Source organism: Heptranchias perlo, chromosome 3 (genome assembly GCF_035084215.1).
Source record: "Heptranchias perlo isolate sHepPer1 chromosome 3, sHepPer1.hap1, whole genome shotgun sequence".
Taxonomy (NCBI): Eukaryota; Metazoa; Chordata; class Chondrichthyes; order Hexanchiformes; family Hexanchidae; genus Heptranchias; species Heptranchias perlo.
Genome location: NC_090327.1, coordinates 106,492,202 through 106,505,731, shown reverse-complemented (window position 1 = coordinate 106,505,731; position 13,530 = coordinate 106,492,202). Strand labels below are relative to the sequence as shown.

Sequence of the window (13,530 nt, the reverse complement as noted above, 5' to 3'; positions counted from 1 at the left end):
GAGAAAAGATTGGATAAGCTGGGATTGTTTTCTTTGGAACAAAGGAGGCTGAGGGGAGATTTAATTGAAGCATAATGAAATTGTTTTGGTTATTATTAGGACTCTTAAACATAGAAGAGGAAATAAAAGGTGCTTTTTGTTTAGCTAAGTGCCTGACCTTCAACAGTTCAAATCATATTTGAACAATCGATTCAAAAGTGTTCAACTGCAAAAACTAGTAAAGATTATCTTGCCTTGTAGACTCATCCTTCAGCTTGGAGGATAGAGATTTTAACAGGAGAAATTTAAGAGAATAATTGAAGAGTCGGGACGAGATACGGTGGACCTATTTCTTTTAGCAGAGGGGTCAGTGACCAGTGGGCATAGATTTAAAGTAATTGGTAGAAGGATTAGATGGGAGCTGAGAAGAAATTTTTCACCCAGAGGGTGGTGGGGGTCTGGAACTCACTGCCTGAAAGGATGGTAGAGCCAGAAACCCTCAACTCATTTAAAAAGTACTTGGATGTGCACTTGAAGTGCCGTAATCTACAGGGCTACAGGCCAAGTGCTGGAAAGTGGGATTAAGCTGGATAGCTCTTTTTCGGCGTACACGGACACGATGGGCTGAATGGCCTCCTTCTGTGCCGTAACTTTCTATGATTCTATGATTGAATCTGCTTCCACCACCCATTCAGGCAGTGCATTTCAGATCATAACTACTTGCTGCATAATAAAGTTTTTCCTCAAGTTGCCTTTGGTTCTTTTGCCAATCACCTTAAATCTGTGTCCTCTGGTTCTCGACCTTTCCACCAATGGGAACAGTTTCTCTTTATTTACTTTATCTAAACCCTTCACAATCACGTACAGTAATATTCTCATCAATTTCTCCTGTTAAAATCACAATCCTCCAAGCTGAAGGATGAGTCTACAAGGCAAGATAATCTTTACTAGTTTTTGCAGTTGAACACTTTTGAATCGATTGTTCAAATATGATTTGAACTGTTAAAGGTCAGGCACTTAGCTAAACAAAAAGCACCTTTTATTTACTGTTGTATGTTCAATAGTTCTAATAATAACTAGAACGATTTCATTCACAAGTCCAATTTTAAAATCAAATCATTATCAAAATGGCAGCTTTGAACTGAAGTGATTCCACTCCTATTCTACCTATGTACCAAACTTGACATGCACCAAGAACATTAGCTACCTTATTTATAATTAGCCTGGTCTGATAGCTGTGATCACTTTTTTGGCAATATAATCTTCTTGTTTTTAACTCTGAAGAATTATTTGATCTTTCTATCTATTTGTTCAATAGAGTGCGCTCTGTAGCTCTTACACATTTGATGTCGTACCTGGTAAATGAAGAAGGAGCCTCCAATAAACAGCCTGCATTACAAGGAAGTGTACTCAACAGTGCATCTAATTTGTATATATTGGATAAATCTATTGATTTACAGTTAGAAGACACTGGCAAATCCTTTTTCAAGGTGAGAAGCTATAATTTTGTTTCTTCTAACTATACAGGATGCGTAAACAAAGTACATATTTATCCCTTTGATGACCTTTGTGAAGATTCTAATTGTTCATATGTAGTTGGACATTAAAGTTCTTCTTTCTAGCCAAATAATTCCTAAAATATAACAATGTGAAGTTACAGGTAACAGGAAAATAGGAGCGACGCTACATATTACAACGTAGACATGGATGAGGAGGGCCATTTGGCTCATTGTTTCTCATTCACCCAGTCAGACAGTGCAGTCCTCCTCCTTCAAATGATTCCAAAGCTTATGATCACTGCTTGAGTTCAGTCCTAAATTTGCTGCTCTCCAATTTGGATCTGTGCTCCCTTGTCCCGCTGTCATAGTTTAATCTAAAGTAGTGTTCTGAATATAGGTTTCCTATACTGTTTATAATCTATTATACATCAACAAAAAGATCACCTCAGTTGCTACCTTTTGCGGCTAAAAAGTTCAAGTTTCCCTAGTCTCTCTTCATAACTCAGTTCTTTAACTCTAGAAATTGGTTTCATGACTCTTCTCTGTACCACATCCAGGGCTTGAATGCCTCCCTTGTGTATCGGTCACTAGAACTGGACCTGTACTCAACATGTGACCTAATAAGAGCATTGTACACCTTTACGCACGACTTCCTCCAACTTGTTTTGGCTATGTAAATCAACATTTTATTTGGTTGTCGCATGCTGCTCCACAGTGTTTGGATATGTTGAACAGAGGTACTAATACCTCTAGATCTCTTTCAACTCCTCCCTTAGCTGGAGTACCTATGACGTTCATTTTTTTTCTCCGCACCACACACACTCCTTTACACCTGTCTATTTTAAATTTCATCTGCCGTTGTTCTGCATGTTTACATATTTTATGTGACTCATTTTGTCGTTCTTGGGGTGCTTCAGATTCTGCTGCCCCAACTGCGAGTTTGACCAGTTGCATTGAGGTTCTGAATCCTATTTGTTAATGTTAATTAGAAACTGTAGGTGTCCCAGCACTGATTCCTAGAACACTCCGCTCAGCGCTTTCACCTCTCTGGCAACACTCATCTAAGAAGTATCTGCTGCTTCCTACCAGTCAGCCAATTTATTACTCATTACATTGAATCTCATCAGTATTAAGTCGAAGTAGCAGCTTTTTGTGCAGCACTTTGTCATATGCTTTTTGGAAGTCTAGGTGCATCTGTGTCATAGGGCTTTTCGCATTTGGCTGCACTTTGGGTGGAGTGAATGCTCCCTACAGAGCTCTTAAAGGTAAAGACTAATGCAGTTAGATAGACATTGTATTAACCTAGTGGGGTAGATGTGTGAACTCAGATCCCTAGGTAAAGTTTGAGGTCTGTGAAGCTTCGAAATGAAGTAACGCTGCTTATCAACCTGAGGCAGAATGTGAAACATTGTTATGGAATTTCAGAAAAGTGGAGTGAAAGTCTCCTTGTATCTGCAGTTTAATTGTTTTGAGGATGGTGCTGATGTTAGGGAATGGATGTTCTTACTTATAAGTAATTGCTCAAGATAATCAGATTCAAAGGCATTTATTGACAATCATAAGAATTAAGCGTACAATGATTATTAATAATAATTACACACATACTTAAAAGCACACTTATGATAATACGAGTTACCGGAGAATTCACCGCGTTACAGTTTTTGAGCTTGAAAGGGGGGTCATCGGCTGATCAGACCTCATTGAATTCTGAAGTAACTGTTCTAACACTCACTTTTTCAACCTTTCTTTCACTCTAGCTGCATGACAATCCACATATTTCTACATTATCTCATTCAATTAGCTGAAATAACTTAAGTTTTAACAAAAATCACTCCCCACTCTTTATCATATCTTGACTGAGCTGTCACTCAAAACATTCAACCGGAGACAGTTATAGCACTTGACCGCATTCCTAATCAATGTCCTCGGAGGAGTTAGCAGTCCGAGCTATTGAAATTGTAACTTCTCGAATTGACGGTCAAACACGTCACTTATCTCAGCTGCAAGATCTATGGGCTGAAGCAGCTGTCTCCTAACAAAGACTTTCCGTATGCCTCTGCTGCCCCTCCTATCAGTTAAAATGCTGCCTGTGCAGTAACTTGTTATTAGCTAAAGCTGTCTGACTGGAATTCAGGGAGGTGGGACATGCGGAGGGTGGGGGAAATTAATATAAAAGAAATCAATAGCAGTACCATCTAATTAACCCTTTTCTCACGGAGAGGGAGTGGAAATGCTCATTTCAAGACACCTTTTCCCTTCCTTTTCCTAGCTTGAGTCTCCCTGCACACTTAATTACACAAGAAACTGCATTGTAAAAGCTGGATCAGATCACAGAACTGTACAAAATTTCACTCAGAAATCTTGTCTGATGCTCATCTGAAAGATTGTAGATAGTAACCAACTTTCCTGCAGTGGGGAAGAGCAAGGCTCTTTTTAAAACATATTCTCCTTATCAAAATCTTCTGTGCCACATATCATTCCCTGTGAGTGGCTGCTCACAGGTCTCTGCCAACGAATCTCTGCAATAATGCGAGAGAGCAGCCTGAAGATAGCTCTATTTCTTACCCTATGGGGGTAAATTTAATCCCCAAGGATGGGTGGGTTGGGGACGGTGGGAAGGTAAGAAATGTAAAACTCTACTCCAACCCGCCCATTTTAACAGAGGTGGGTGGGGGGCGGCAGCGGGCGACAGCGGGCGACTATCCACTCTCAGGCGGCGGGTCAGTCAGTAAAATCTTTTAAGGAGGATGCATGCCTCCATTTTAATAGTTTTTTAAAATTTTTAATTCCTGGGGGTCAGGATTCCGGGCTTCGTGATTCTCGCCGCATAAGGGGAAGCGAGAAGGCCCGGTTCAACATGTAAGTGCTTTTATTGCACTGCTTGTGGGCCAAGAGGAGCAGGAGTGTTTCCTCCAGGCCCAACAAGCCACGATCCGATACACACAATCGGGTGACCCCCCCTCCTTCCCCTATGTCCGACTTCACCTGGCATCCACTCCCTGGCTGCTTTCCCATCCGAAAGGCAGCCAGCCTGTCTATCTGGCTGGCTATCTTGTGGGAAACTTGCTGAATAAATTTAAAAGACGCCCTGACAACAAAAGGGGCAGGATGTCCGGAGAACCGGTACTTCTGAGTTTCCCGTCCGTAAATCCTCCCGTACGCTCTTTCTATGGCTCTGAGTAAAAATCCAGGCCTATCTCTCAGTCTATTTCTTTTCTTACCTTTCTACGGGGAGAGGGTCTTGGCCTCTAGTCAGAAGCTATCCACAATGGCATGGACGAGATCAGTGTGGAACTCAATGTGGGGAAGGATGACTCTAGCTATGAAGCATCATCTCACCATTTTGCAGCACCTCGTTTGAACTCCAACATACTGTATCTTGTATTCCAGATATCAATGGAGTAAAGGTGCTTAAAAATACACAGTTTCATGAATTATTAATAGCCAGCCAAAAACTGTAATCTGTTTATATTGTTTAGCGATAATTAGTATGTTAGAGGACAATTACAGTTTTAACCTGATATACTTTTCAGCAGCCCCATAGATAGTGAAGGTGGATGAAACCTTCAGAGCATGATTATTATACCTTTTTCATGCACAGCTCTGCATGCATGTTCTCATTGACATATTTAAACATAGAAATCAATGAATTTTGAGGGCAATATCATCCTACTGTCATTTTTGCCCTAGGGTGATAGTGTTTGCAAAGTGTATGAAATACTGATCTCGGAGACTGTTGACCTGGCTCTCCGGAAATCTGCAGCAGAGCAACTGGCTATAATGGCACAAGGTAAGTGCTCCCATGCAATGCAGCGCTGTCTATAATTTTTCAAATGGTAACACTTTTACGACCCGTCCCATGAAACAGTTTTGTCTGTTTTGGGGACATTCATTTAAAATATATTGTACTGCAAAACCCGTACTTCCGGGTTTCCCATCCGCGATTCGACCCCCTTCCCAGCTCAGAGTCAAAATCTTGCCCCAGGTGAGGACAGTATTGGGATGGTGCCCAATGGTTAAATAGCCTGATAGCACCCACTGTGGCTGCTCATACATGAAGAATGACCACTCAAGTGCGATATAACGTGGTGCCTGGAGCTCATAGAACTTTACCCCAACAAGTAGTCAAATGTCTTCAGGAAAGGAGCAGAGGAGATTGTTGAAAAAAAGAGGGGGGAGAATCGGTGAAAGCTATTAGATTAGCTCTTTGCTGCTATTATTTATTTGGTAGCATTGCCAAATTGGAAACAAAAGTTTAAAAATGGCAAAGCCTGGAGTTCTCAGTTAGTTACACCTTTTGGTAGTTGAAATTTCTCAGATAATGAAGTAGTCCATGCTCGCATGCAGCAAGACCTGGACAACATCCAGGCTTGGCCTGATAAATGGCAAGTAACATTCGCGCCATACAAGTTCCAGGCAATGACCATCTCCAACAGGATACAGTCTAACCACATCACTTTGACATTCAATGGCAGTCCCTACTACCAACATCACTGGTGTCACCATCGACCAAAAACTGAACTGGACCAGCTACATAAATGTCATGGCTGCTGGTGCAGGTCAGAGGCTGGGTATTCTGTGGTGAGTGGCTCATCTCCTGATTTCCCAAAGCCCCTCTACCACCTACAAAGCACAAGTCAGGAGTGTGATGGAATACTCTCCTCTTGCCTGGATGGGTGCAGCTGCAACAACACTCAAGCAGCACAACACCATCTAGGGCAAAGCTGTCTACTTGATCAGTATCCCATCCACCATATTAAATAACCACTCCCTCCACCACCAGCGCACTGTGTACTATCAACAAGATGCACTGCAGCAACTCGCCAAGGCTTCTTCGACAGCACCTCCCAAACCCTTGACCTCCACCACCTAGAAGGACAAGGGCAGCAGGTGCATGGGAACAACACCACCTGCATGTTCCCCTCTAAGTCACATACCATCTTGACTTGGACATGTATCATCGTTCCTTCACCGTTGCTGGGTCAAAATCCTGGAACTCCGTACCTAACAGCACTGTGGGAGTACCTTCACAACACAGACTTTCAAGAAAGTGGCTCACTACCACCTTCTCAAGGGCAACTAGTGATGGGCAATAAAGGCTGGCCTTGTTAGCAATGTCCACATCCCATGAATTAATTGAAAAAATATACAGTTTTTGGAAATGTAATGTTTAAAACTAGTATTCTTTGTTATTTATCTACAGATGCCACAATCCATGCAGTGTTGAAAAACCAGGGGATAGTAGAAAAGATAATTTCATTTATATGTGAAAGTGTGCACAAAAATGGAAAGGTACTGTGCAAAACATTTTCCTTCCATTGTTTATGATAATTGCTGATGTGATTGTAAAGTCGGTGCTTTGTAAAAGGTTTTGTATAACCGTTCTTTAAAATGTCTTAAACTTTCTAATTCTCTGTAATTATTTTCATGTTTGAAAACACTGGAGTGCTGCTTTTGGCCTGTACCCATTTTAAAAGTCTGAGTTTTATTTTTTAACCCGTAAATCATCATAAGATCAAATGTTTGTATATGGTATGTGTGTAAAATGATGTGAGCCATCCATGAGCTACCACCATAAATGTTCTATTTATTCTCTGGATATGGCCGTCGCTTGGCATGGCCAGTATTTATTGCCCATCTTTAGATGTCTTGAGTTTGATACCATTGAGTGGCTTGCTCGGCCAGTTAAGAGTCAGCCATGTTGGTGTGGGACTGGAGTCACATATAGGCCAGACCAGGTAAAGATGGCAGGTTTCCCTAAAGGATATTAGTGAACCAGTTGGATTTTTACGACAATCCAGCAGCTTCATGATCACTTTTGCTGATACCAGATTTTTATTTCCAAATTTTTTAAACTGAATTCAAATTCTCAAATTGCCATGGTGGGATTTGAACTCATGTTCTCTGGATTATTAGTCCAAGACTCTGGATTAGTAGTCCAGTAACATAACCACTGCATTTAGAAAAATGAAGCGATCTCATTGAAACATATAAGATTCTGAGAGGGCATGATAGGGTGGATCTGAGAGGTTGTTTCCCCTGGCTGAAGAGTCTAGAACTAAGAGACATTAGTCTCAGGATAAGGGGTCAGCCATTTAGGACTGAGATGAGGAGAAATTTCTTCACTCAGGGTTGTGAATCTGTACAATTCTCTACCCCAGAGGATGCTCTGTCATTGAATATATTCAAGACTGAGATCGATAGATTTTTGGACTTTAAGGGAATCAAGGGATATGGGAATAGAGCAGAAAAGTGGCATTGAGGTCAAAGATTAGCCATGACCTTATTGAATGGCGGAGAAGGCTCGAGGGGCCATGTGGCCTACTCCTATTTCTTTTGTTCTGATCTTATGTTCTACCGTACCCGGTTAAATGCCAAGTAAGGACAATAATTCTAACTCCTCATCAACTTTGAAAGCATTTGAAATATCAAGCAAGCCTGAATTTACTTAAAGAAACAAATAAAGGAGCAAAAATATACCCATTGTCTAGAAATTAATGATGTTAGAGGGCAAATGCTTAACAGATTCATGACATTACTCTATTTAAAATAAACTGGTTAAATAATGGATAAATGAATGTTGTACAAATATGCTAAGCACTTGTCTGCTAATATTGCAAGCAGTTATTTCAAATCTTCTGTACTTTAGTGGATTTACATAATGCACTACTCCAATATTATGCAATGCAAAATGGTAATCGGTGAGGCTGCAATATGTAATGTATTCAAGTTAGTGTTTTCTTTCAAGTGTCAAACTTAATAGCCTCAAAGAAATCATAAGATGTCTCAGTCCTTTGTACCGTGAGTTGAAATGTTAGGTACATTTCTGCCCAATTCAATTCTTTTTCTTTATGTCCATTTTTAGATCTTCAAAGTGAATCTTTGGTATTATTCACATCTTTAATCTGGTCATTCAACATAAGTTAATGTTGCATTTCCTACTGTCTTCTGGTATTCTGATAACATTAGGTACTTTAACTTTCTTTCCAGAGATGCATCAACTCCTATAATCTGTTTCAGTTGTCAGTGGCTGGGATGTGCACAGAAACAAATATTGACAAGCTATTGAGTATTTTAAGTAAAAAAAAATACATTTTTTTGCCATTTTTCTCCCCTTCAAACCATATTGATTTTTTTTTGCCATCTGTATGGAGTGGATAAAAAGCTCAGTTGCATAGGTTAAGTGATGCACGCCTAGTGATTAAGCTTGTGAATCAATTTATTACAGTTGAATTCTGATTTAATGTCTTATTTTTCCACTTGCAGAATTTCTTGCCTAGTTGTGATGAGTGGTGCAATGGAAAATGATAGGTTAAAGGTGTTTCTTCTAAAAAAAACTAATTGAAAATCCGTCCACAGATGATGCAAACTTGCTCAGGGTTTTTCCAGCATCGTTCTATACGTTTTAGAACTTAAAAGTAAAGTAAATGATCTCAAATAGTTAAAATTTGAATGTATATTCACAATAATGTGTTTGAGTATACATTTTATTTTTCTGTTGACCAGAGCATGCAGTGCTTGGTGTTGCCATGTCTTGCTGTTTTAAGGAAACTGGTTTACTTGGACCCAACCCTGCGCCACAGCCTAGCTCAGCAATCCTCTTTTCTACTATCCCTCTTCAGAGGTGAGATCCCTGAACTTTCATTTATTACATTCTTCAAATGAAATGCTCTGTTAGTGAGACCTCAAGCTAAATTACTAAAGGGAAAGGAGAGTCTAGGCAATGCTTTTTTGTTCAAACTATTCCCCTCCCCAACCTGATCTGTTTTAAGATTTATTCTTGTATACTAAACTATTTCCCATTGCTTTACACACAGTAAGTTAGAGACTACTGTGCTCTCTTGTGCTGTTTCTCTCTGTTTCTGCTCTTTTGCTTCTGAATCGCTTTTTCTCTTTTCTTTCTCCCTAACTCTCTTTGCTTCTCTCTCTGTCCTCTTCTACTTTCCCAGTCGTCTTTTCTTCTCTATCCTTTCTGCTCTACCCTTTCTGTGGGAACTGATGGCCTGGTAGGAAAAGGAGCCACGGAAAGCTCAAGGCCACATTTTCTACTGGGGGGGGGGCTGCAGGGAAAATGAGGCCTGTAATCCTCTTGGTCCCTTCCCTTCCTCTCCCCTATTACTTGTTATTCCCCTATCCCTTTGCCTTTCTACTACGTCTTCCAGTTCTAATGACCCCCTCACTTCCATTGCTATCGCTACTCACTTTTAGTGCTACCTTTACCTCTTGTCCTTTGAACTACTTACTCAACCCCTGTATCCTCCCTCCCCCTCAGCCTGTTGTAAAAGTCACCTGACTCATCCCTTCATCCATTTCCCCCTCGCTCTCAAGGGGGGGCAATGGTGTAATTACAGCATGACAAATTTACACAGGCAATTTCTGTTATGTGTGGACATAATGTAAAAAGTTGAAAAGAAGTGCATGCAGATGAGATAGATTGATATCTCGCCTCCCATGGTGCTGCTCATAGGTAGTTTGGGTCTGAAGGAGAGTTGTGATGTTTCGCTACTGAGGTGGAGCTTTGCTTAACATGGCCTGTCTCTGTAAGGCATTGCTCAGATACTCCTTATTGGGAACTTGCATGTCCTGATGCTGTTTATTGAGAACGTTTCTAAAGGTTGGCATGTTCTTGATAATCCTGGCTCTTGTCCTTGGGGAGTAGCGAGTCTATCAACATTGGAAAAGCCAGTAAAGTCTGGCTTACTCTTTTTTTATATATAATTTTGACACTTTGAAGTGAAATGGACTTGCACACCAGATGCAATGCAAGATTTATGAAATATGCATTTTCCTCGTTTCATCGAAAATCTCCATTCCAGCTCTGCTTCCCTCTTCAGTTGCTCTGTGACATGTACTGTGTAGCAGGACTGTGTATGTCCTGGAGTAGCTTCCTTTATCTCAATGGAAGATAGCACTTCAGACTGGCCTGAAAGTTGATCCAGAGCTGCCTATTCTAGAGGGGAGAGGGAGAAACACATTACTCATGGGATACTCCTGCACACTCTTCCAGGACATGGTTGTAAATGTAAGAAATTGAAGAATAATTCTAAGATATTAATAATTCTAAAATAGACTAAGCACTGTAAATTGCCAACTTTCAAACATTTTTGTTTCAGTTACTTTATTTGTTGTTACTACAGATAGGTTATTGTATCTGAAAATATAAAGAATCTTACAACACCAGGTTATAGTCCAACAATTTTATTTGAAAATCACAAGCTTTCGGAGATTACCTCCTTCGTCAGGTGAGTCTATAACCTGGTGTTGTAAGATTCTTTACATTTGTCAACCCCAGTCCATCACCGGCATCTCCACATCATATCTGAAAATAAGTGTTTTTGTTGCATGCCTTTTCATTATTGAAATAGAATGTGTATTATATTGAGATATATCCTGGATTCTGTATTTAGGTTCTGTATCATAGGTATTTTCAGAAAACAATGTGATATTTTCTTGAACCTCTAAGCATCCTTGTATATCAGCATTCATTTTGAGACACTGATCCAACTTGCATCTATACTTTGAAGTGAAAAAAAAAATGCCATAACCACTCTTAAACTTACTACTGAATTGTGGTGCTGTTTGATAAGACTAATGAGGTATATTTATTCACAGTAGAGTTGAAGACTTTTACTTTGTTTTTTTATTTAATATAATGAGTTGCATTAGATTGTACATGATTTCACAGTTATAATTTTATATCAAAATGGTTCAGCAAGCCAGGAGTATGCATGTGAAAAATACCAGCAGTCAAGAGTTGAATGAACTAGTGTACCATTTAAAAAGATAACCTTATATCTTATGATGTTATCCTGTAAACTTGTAATTTATTTTTGTTGCCCATTTAGTGTCCCTGGTTTTGCAGAAAGACAAAGATACTCTTACTGAGGTGGCGGCTTTGCTAACTCTGCTGCTGTTTGATGAAGTAGCAAGGATAGATTCTTGGTAAGACTAAGCAAGTTGTCAACTTCATAACTGAAACCAGTAAAATTTAATATTTGTAAATTATTGTGTATAGTTCCTATGCTTCTAAACAAAAGAAAAAAAGAAGTAAACCAGTGTATATTTGCTATAATGTTCAATTTAAACAAGATTTTGATGATTTTAGAGTGTTTCTGAAGAAAGGAGTAATCAATGTTCTAATTCCATCACAGTTAACAAGTTACAGAAATACACGGTATTTTGATTCCTACTTAGAAATCTTTAATTAGAAAATACTGGATTTGGTAAATGAGGTTTTCAACTTTTTTCCTCGTTTTATTGCTCTGAAGAGATTCTCGCTGCAAGTTTTGACTTGTGTGAGTTTTTCTCAGCTCATTCAAATATTCAGTCCCTAAAAGAAATTCTTTACAAAGCTGAAAATTAGAAATCACACAATAAGGCAAGATGAAAATCCCATCAGTTGTGCAGCAAGAAAGTCTCAACATTTTGGTTTTTTTTGTAAATCTTCATCCTTTTTAAAGCTGACTATTATTAAAAGTACAATAAAACCTCCCTCACCCCAACTGAGAACTTGAAAAAAAAAGTTTACTTAATTGAAGGTTTGAGCGAATTAATAATATCTTCCATCTGTTATAAAGCAAGTATATGTGATATGTGTGATAACTTCTATGTGAACTGAATTTGAGACTTAATATAAAGGGTACATTCTGCTGTTGCAGATTACCATGTTTGTAGACTAAAGCTCAGTGGTGAGTTTGTTAAAAAGTACTGATCTTTCATTGCATTCTGTGTTAATGTGTTTCATTTGCTGAGTACTTTGCCCATAATACTGTCTTTGTAACAGGTCTGATAGCATCACTGCTCCTCCTCCATTCAGCTTACCTGTTACTGTAACTCGAAGGTAAGCCTTTTCACTCTTTTCTTGCTATTGCTAAGATGTTTTAGCACTATCCTTTATTCTTTATAAAATGTCATAACATAGTGTGTCTGTGCACACTTCCATCCAGCGTGACACTTAGTTGATTTGCTCAAATTTCATATTGCTGAAACAGCAAGCGATCAGAAACCTAACTGTGATAAATGATGAACATCTGTCAACCCAGAAACTGAACTAGTCAAATTGCTGAAAATAGTTTTGCAAAAGACATTTGTCTACCAATTTTCTTTTCCTGAGTTCAAATTATAATTTCTAATCTAATAAAGAGCATTAAAAAATACACATAATTACTGTGATCACAAACTTGTCTATAAAATTGTCTTTTGTGTCTTGTGGATCATTAATGGATTTACTTGGAAACTTCAGCTTCTCTCAAATGCCTTGGCTTGCAATTGATATTTTTCTGTCAGTTGAAGGGAGTCACCAACTACACCTGTGCCTGCAATTGCAGAATTCCAGTCTGAGCATGTGCGATGTGAAGAATTTTCAAATTAAACCATTTTTGCTTCACTGCCTTTGGGTATCTTCTTTCTAAATTCTTTCACTGGAGATATACACTCCTCACCCACTTCCCAAATGGAAACAGTGTAAAGTACAAAGTTTTGAATATTTCATAAGGTAATTTTGACACAAACAAATATATGTACCAGAGATTGTTTATATATGCAACTTATGTTTACTTAAAACAGCCATATACTTGCTGATAGTGTCTGAAAAGACTGATTTATTTATTTTCCAAGAACCAATAAGTAAATACTTATTTGACTGTCCCTGGGAAGATCTCTTACAAAATTTCTAGATCCTTTCTCCCCCATCCGCCAATGCTGCTAGACCCCAAGATCCTCTTCTCCCTCCCTTTTCTGTCCAATTGAACACCGGATACCTACCTACCTCCTTTGCACATTTTCCGTACCATCTTGCTACACTTCCTGGGCTGTTAAGAGGTAAGAGATAAGGAAAGGAAGTCTTGCATTTATATAGCACCTTTCACATCCTCAGGATGTTCCAAAGGGCTGTACAGCCAATGAAGTACTTTTGAAATGTAGTCACCGTTGTATTGTAGGAAACGAGGCAGCCAATTTACACACAGCAAGCTGCCACAAACAGTAATGAAATAAGTGACCAGATCATCTGTTTTACTGATGTTGGTTGAGAGATAAATATTGGCCAAGACAT

General features: G+C 39.1%; 1 protein-coding gene across 2 annotated transcripts in view; it reads left to right on the top strand.

Moving 5' to 3' along the window:
- Window positions 1-13,530, top strand: part of rttn (rotatin) — a 316,401-nt gene that overhangs the window by 114,927 nt on the left and 187,944 nt on the right. For both annotated transcript variants that reach the window (XM_067981445.1, XM_067981444.1), the window contains exons 18-23: window positions 1,298-1,469; window positions 5,169-5,268; window positions 6,682-6,770; window positions 8,985-9,102; window positions 11,324-11,420; window positions 12,262-12,318. In XM_067981445.1, coding sequence (XP_067837546.1) covers window positions 1,298-1,469; window positions 5,169-5,268; window positions 6,682-6,770; window positions 8,985-9,102; window positions 11,324-11,420; window positions 12,262-12,318 — 633 coding nt within the window. The remainder of the gene's footprint in view (window positions 1-1,297; window positions 1,470-5,168; window positions 5,269-6,681; window positions 6,771-8,984; window positions 9,103-11,323; window positions 11,421-12,261; window positions 12,319-13,530) is intronic.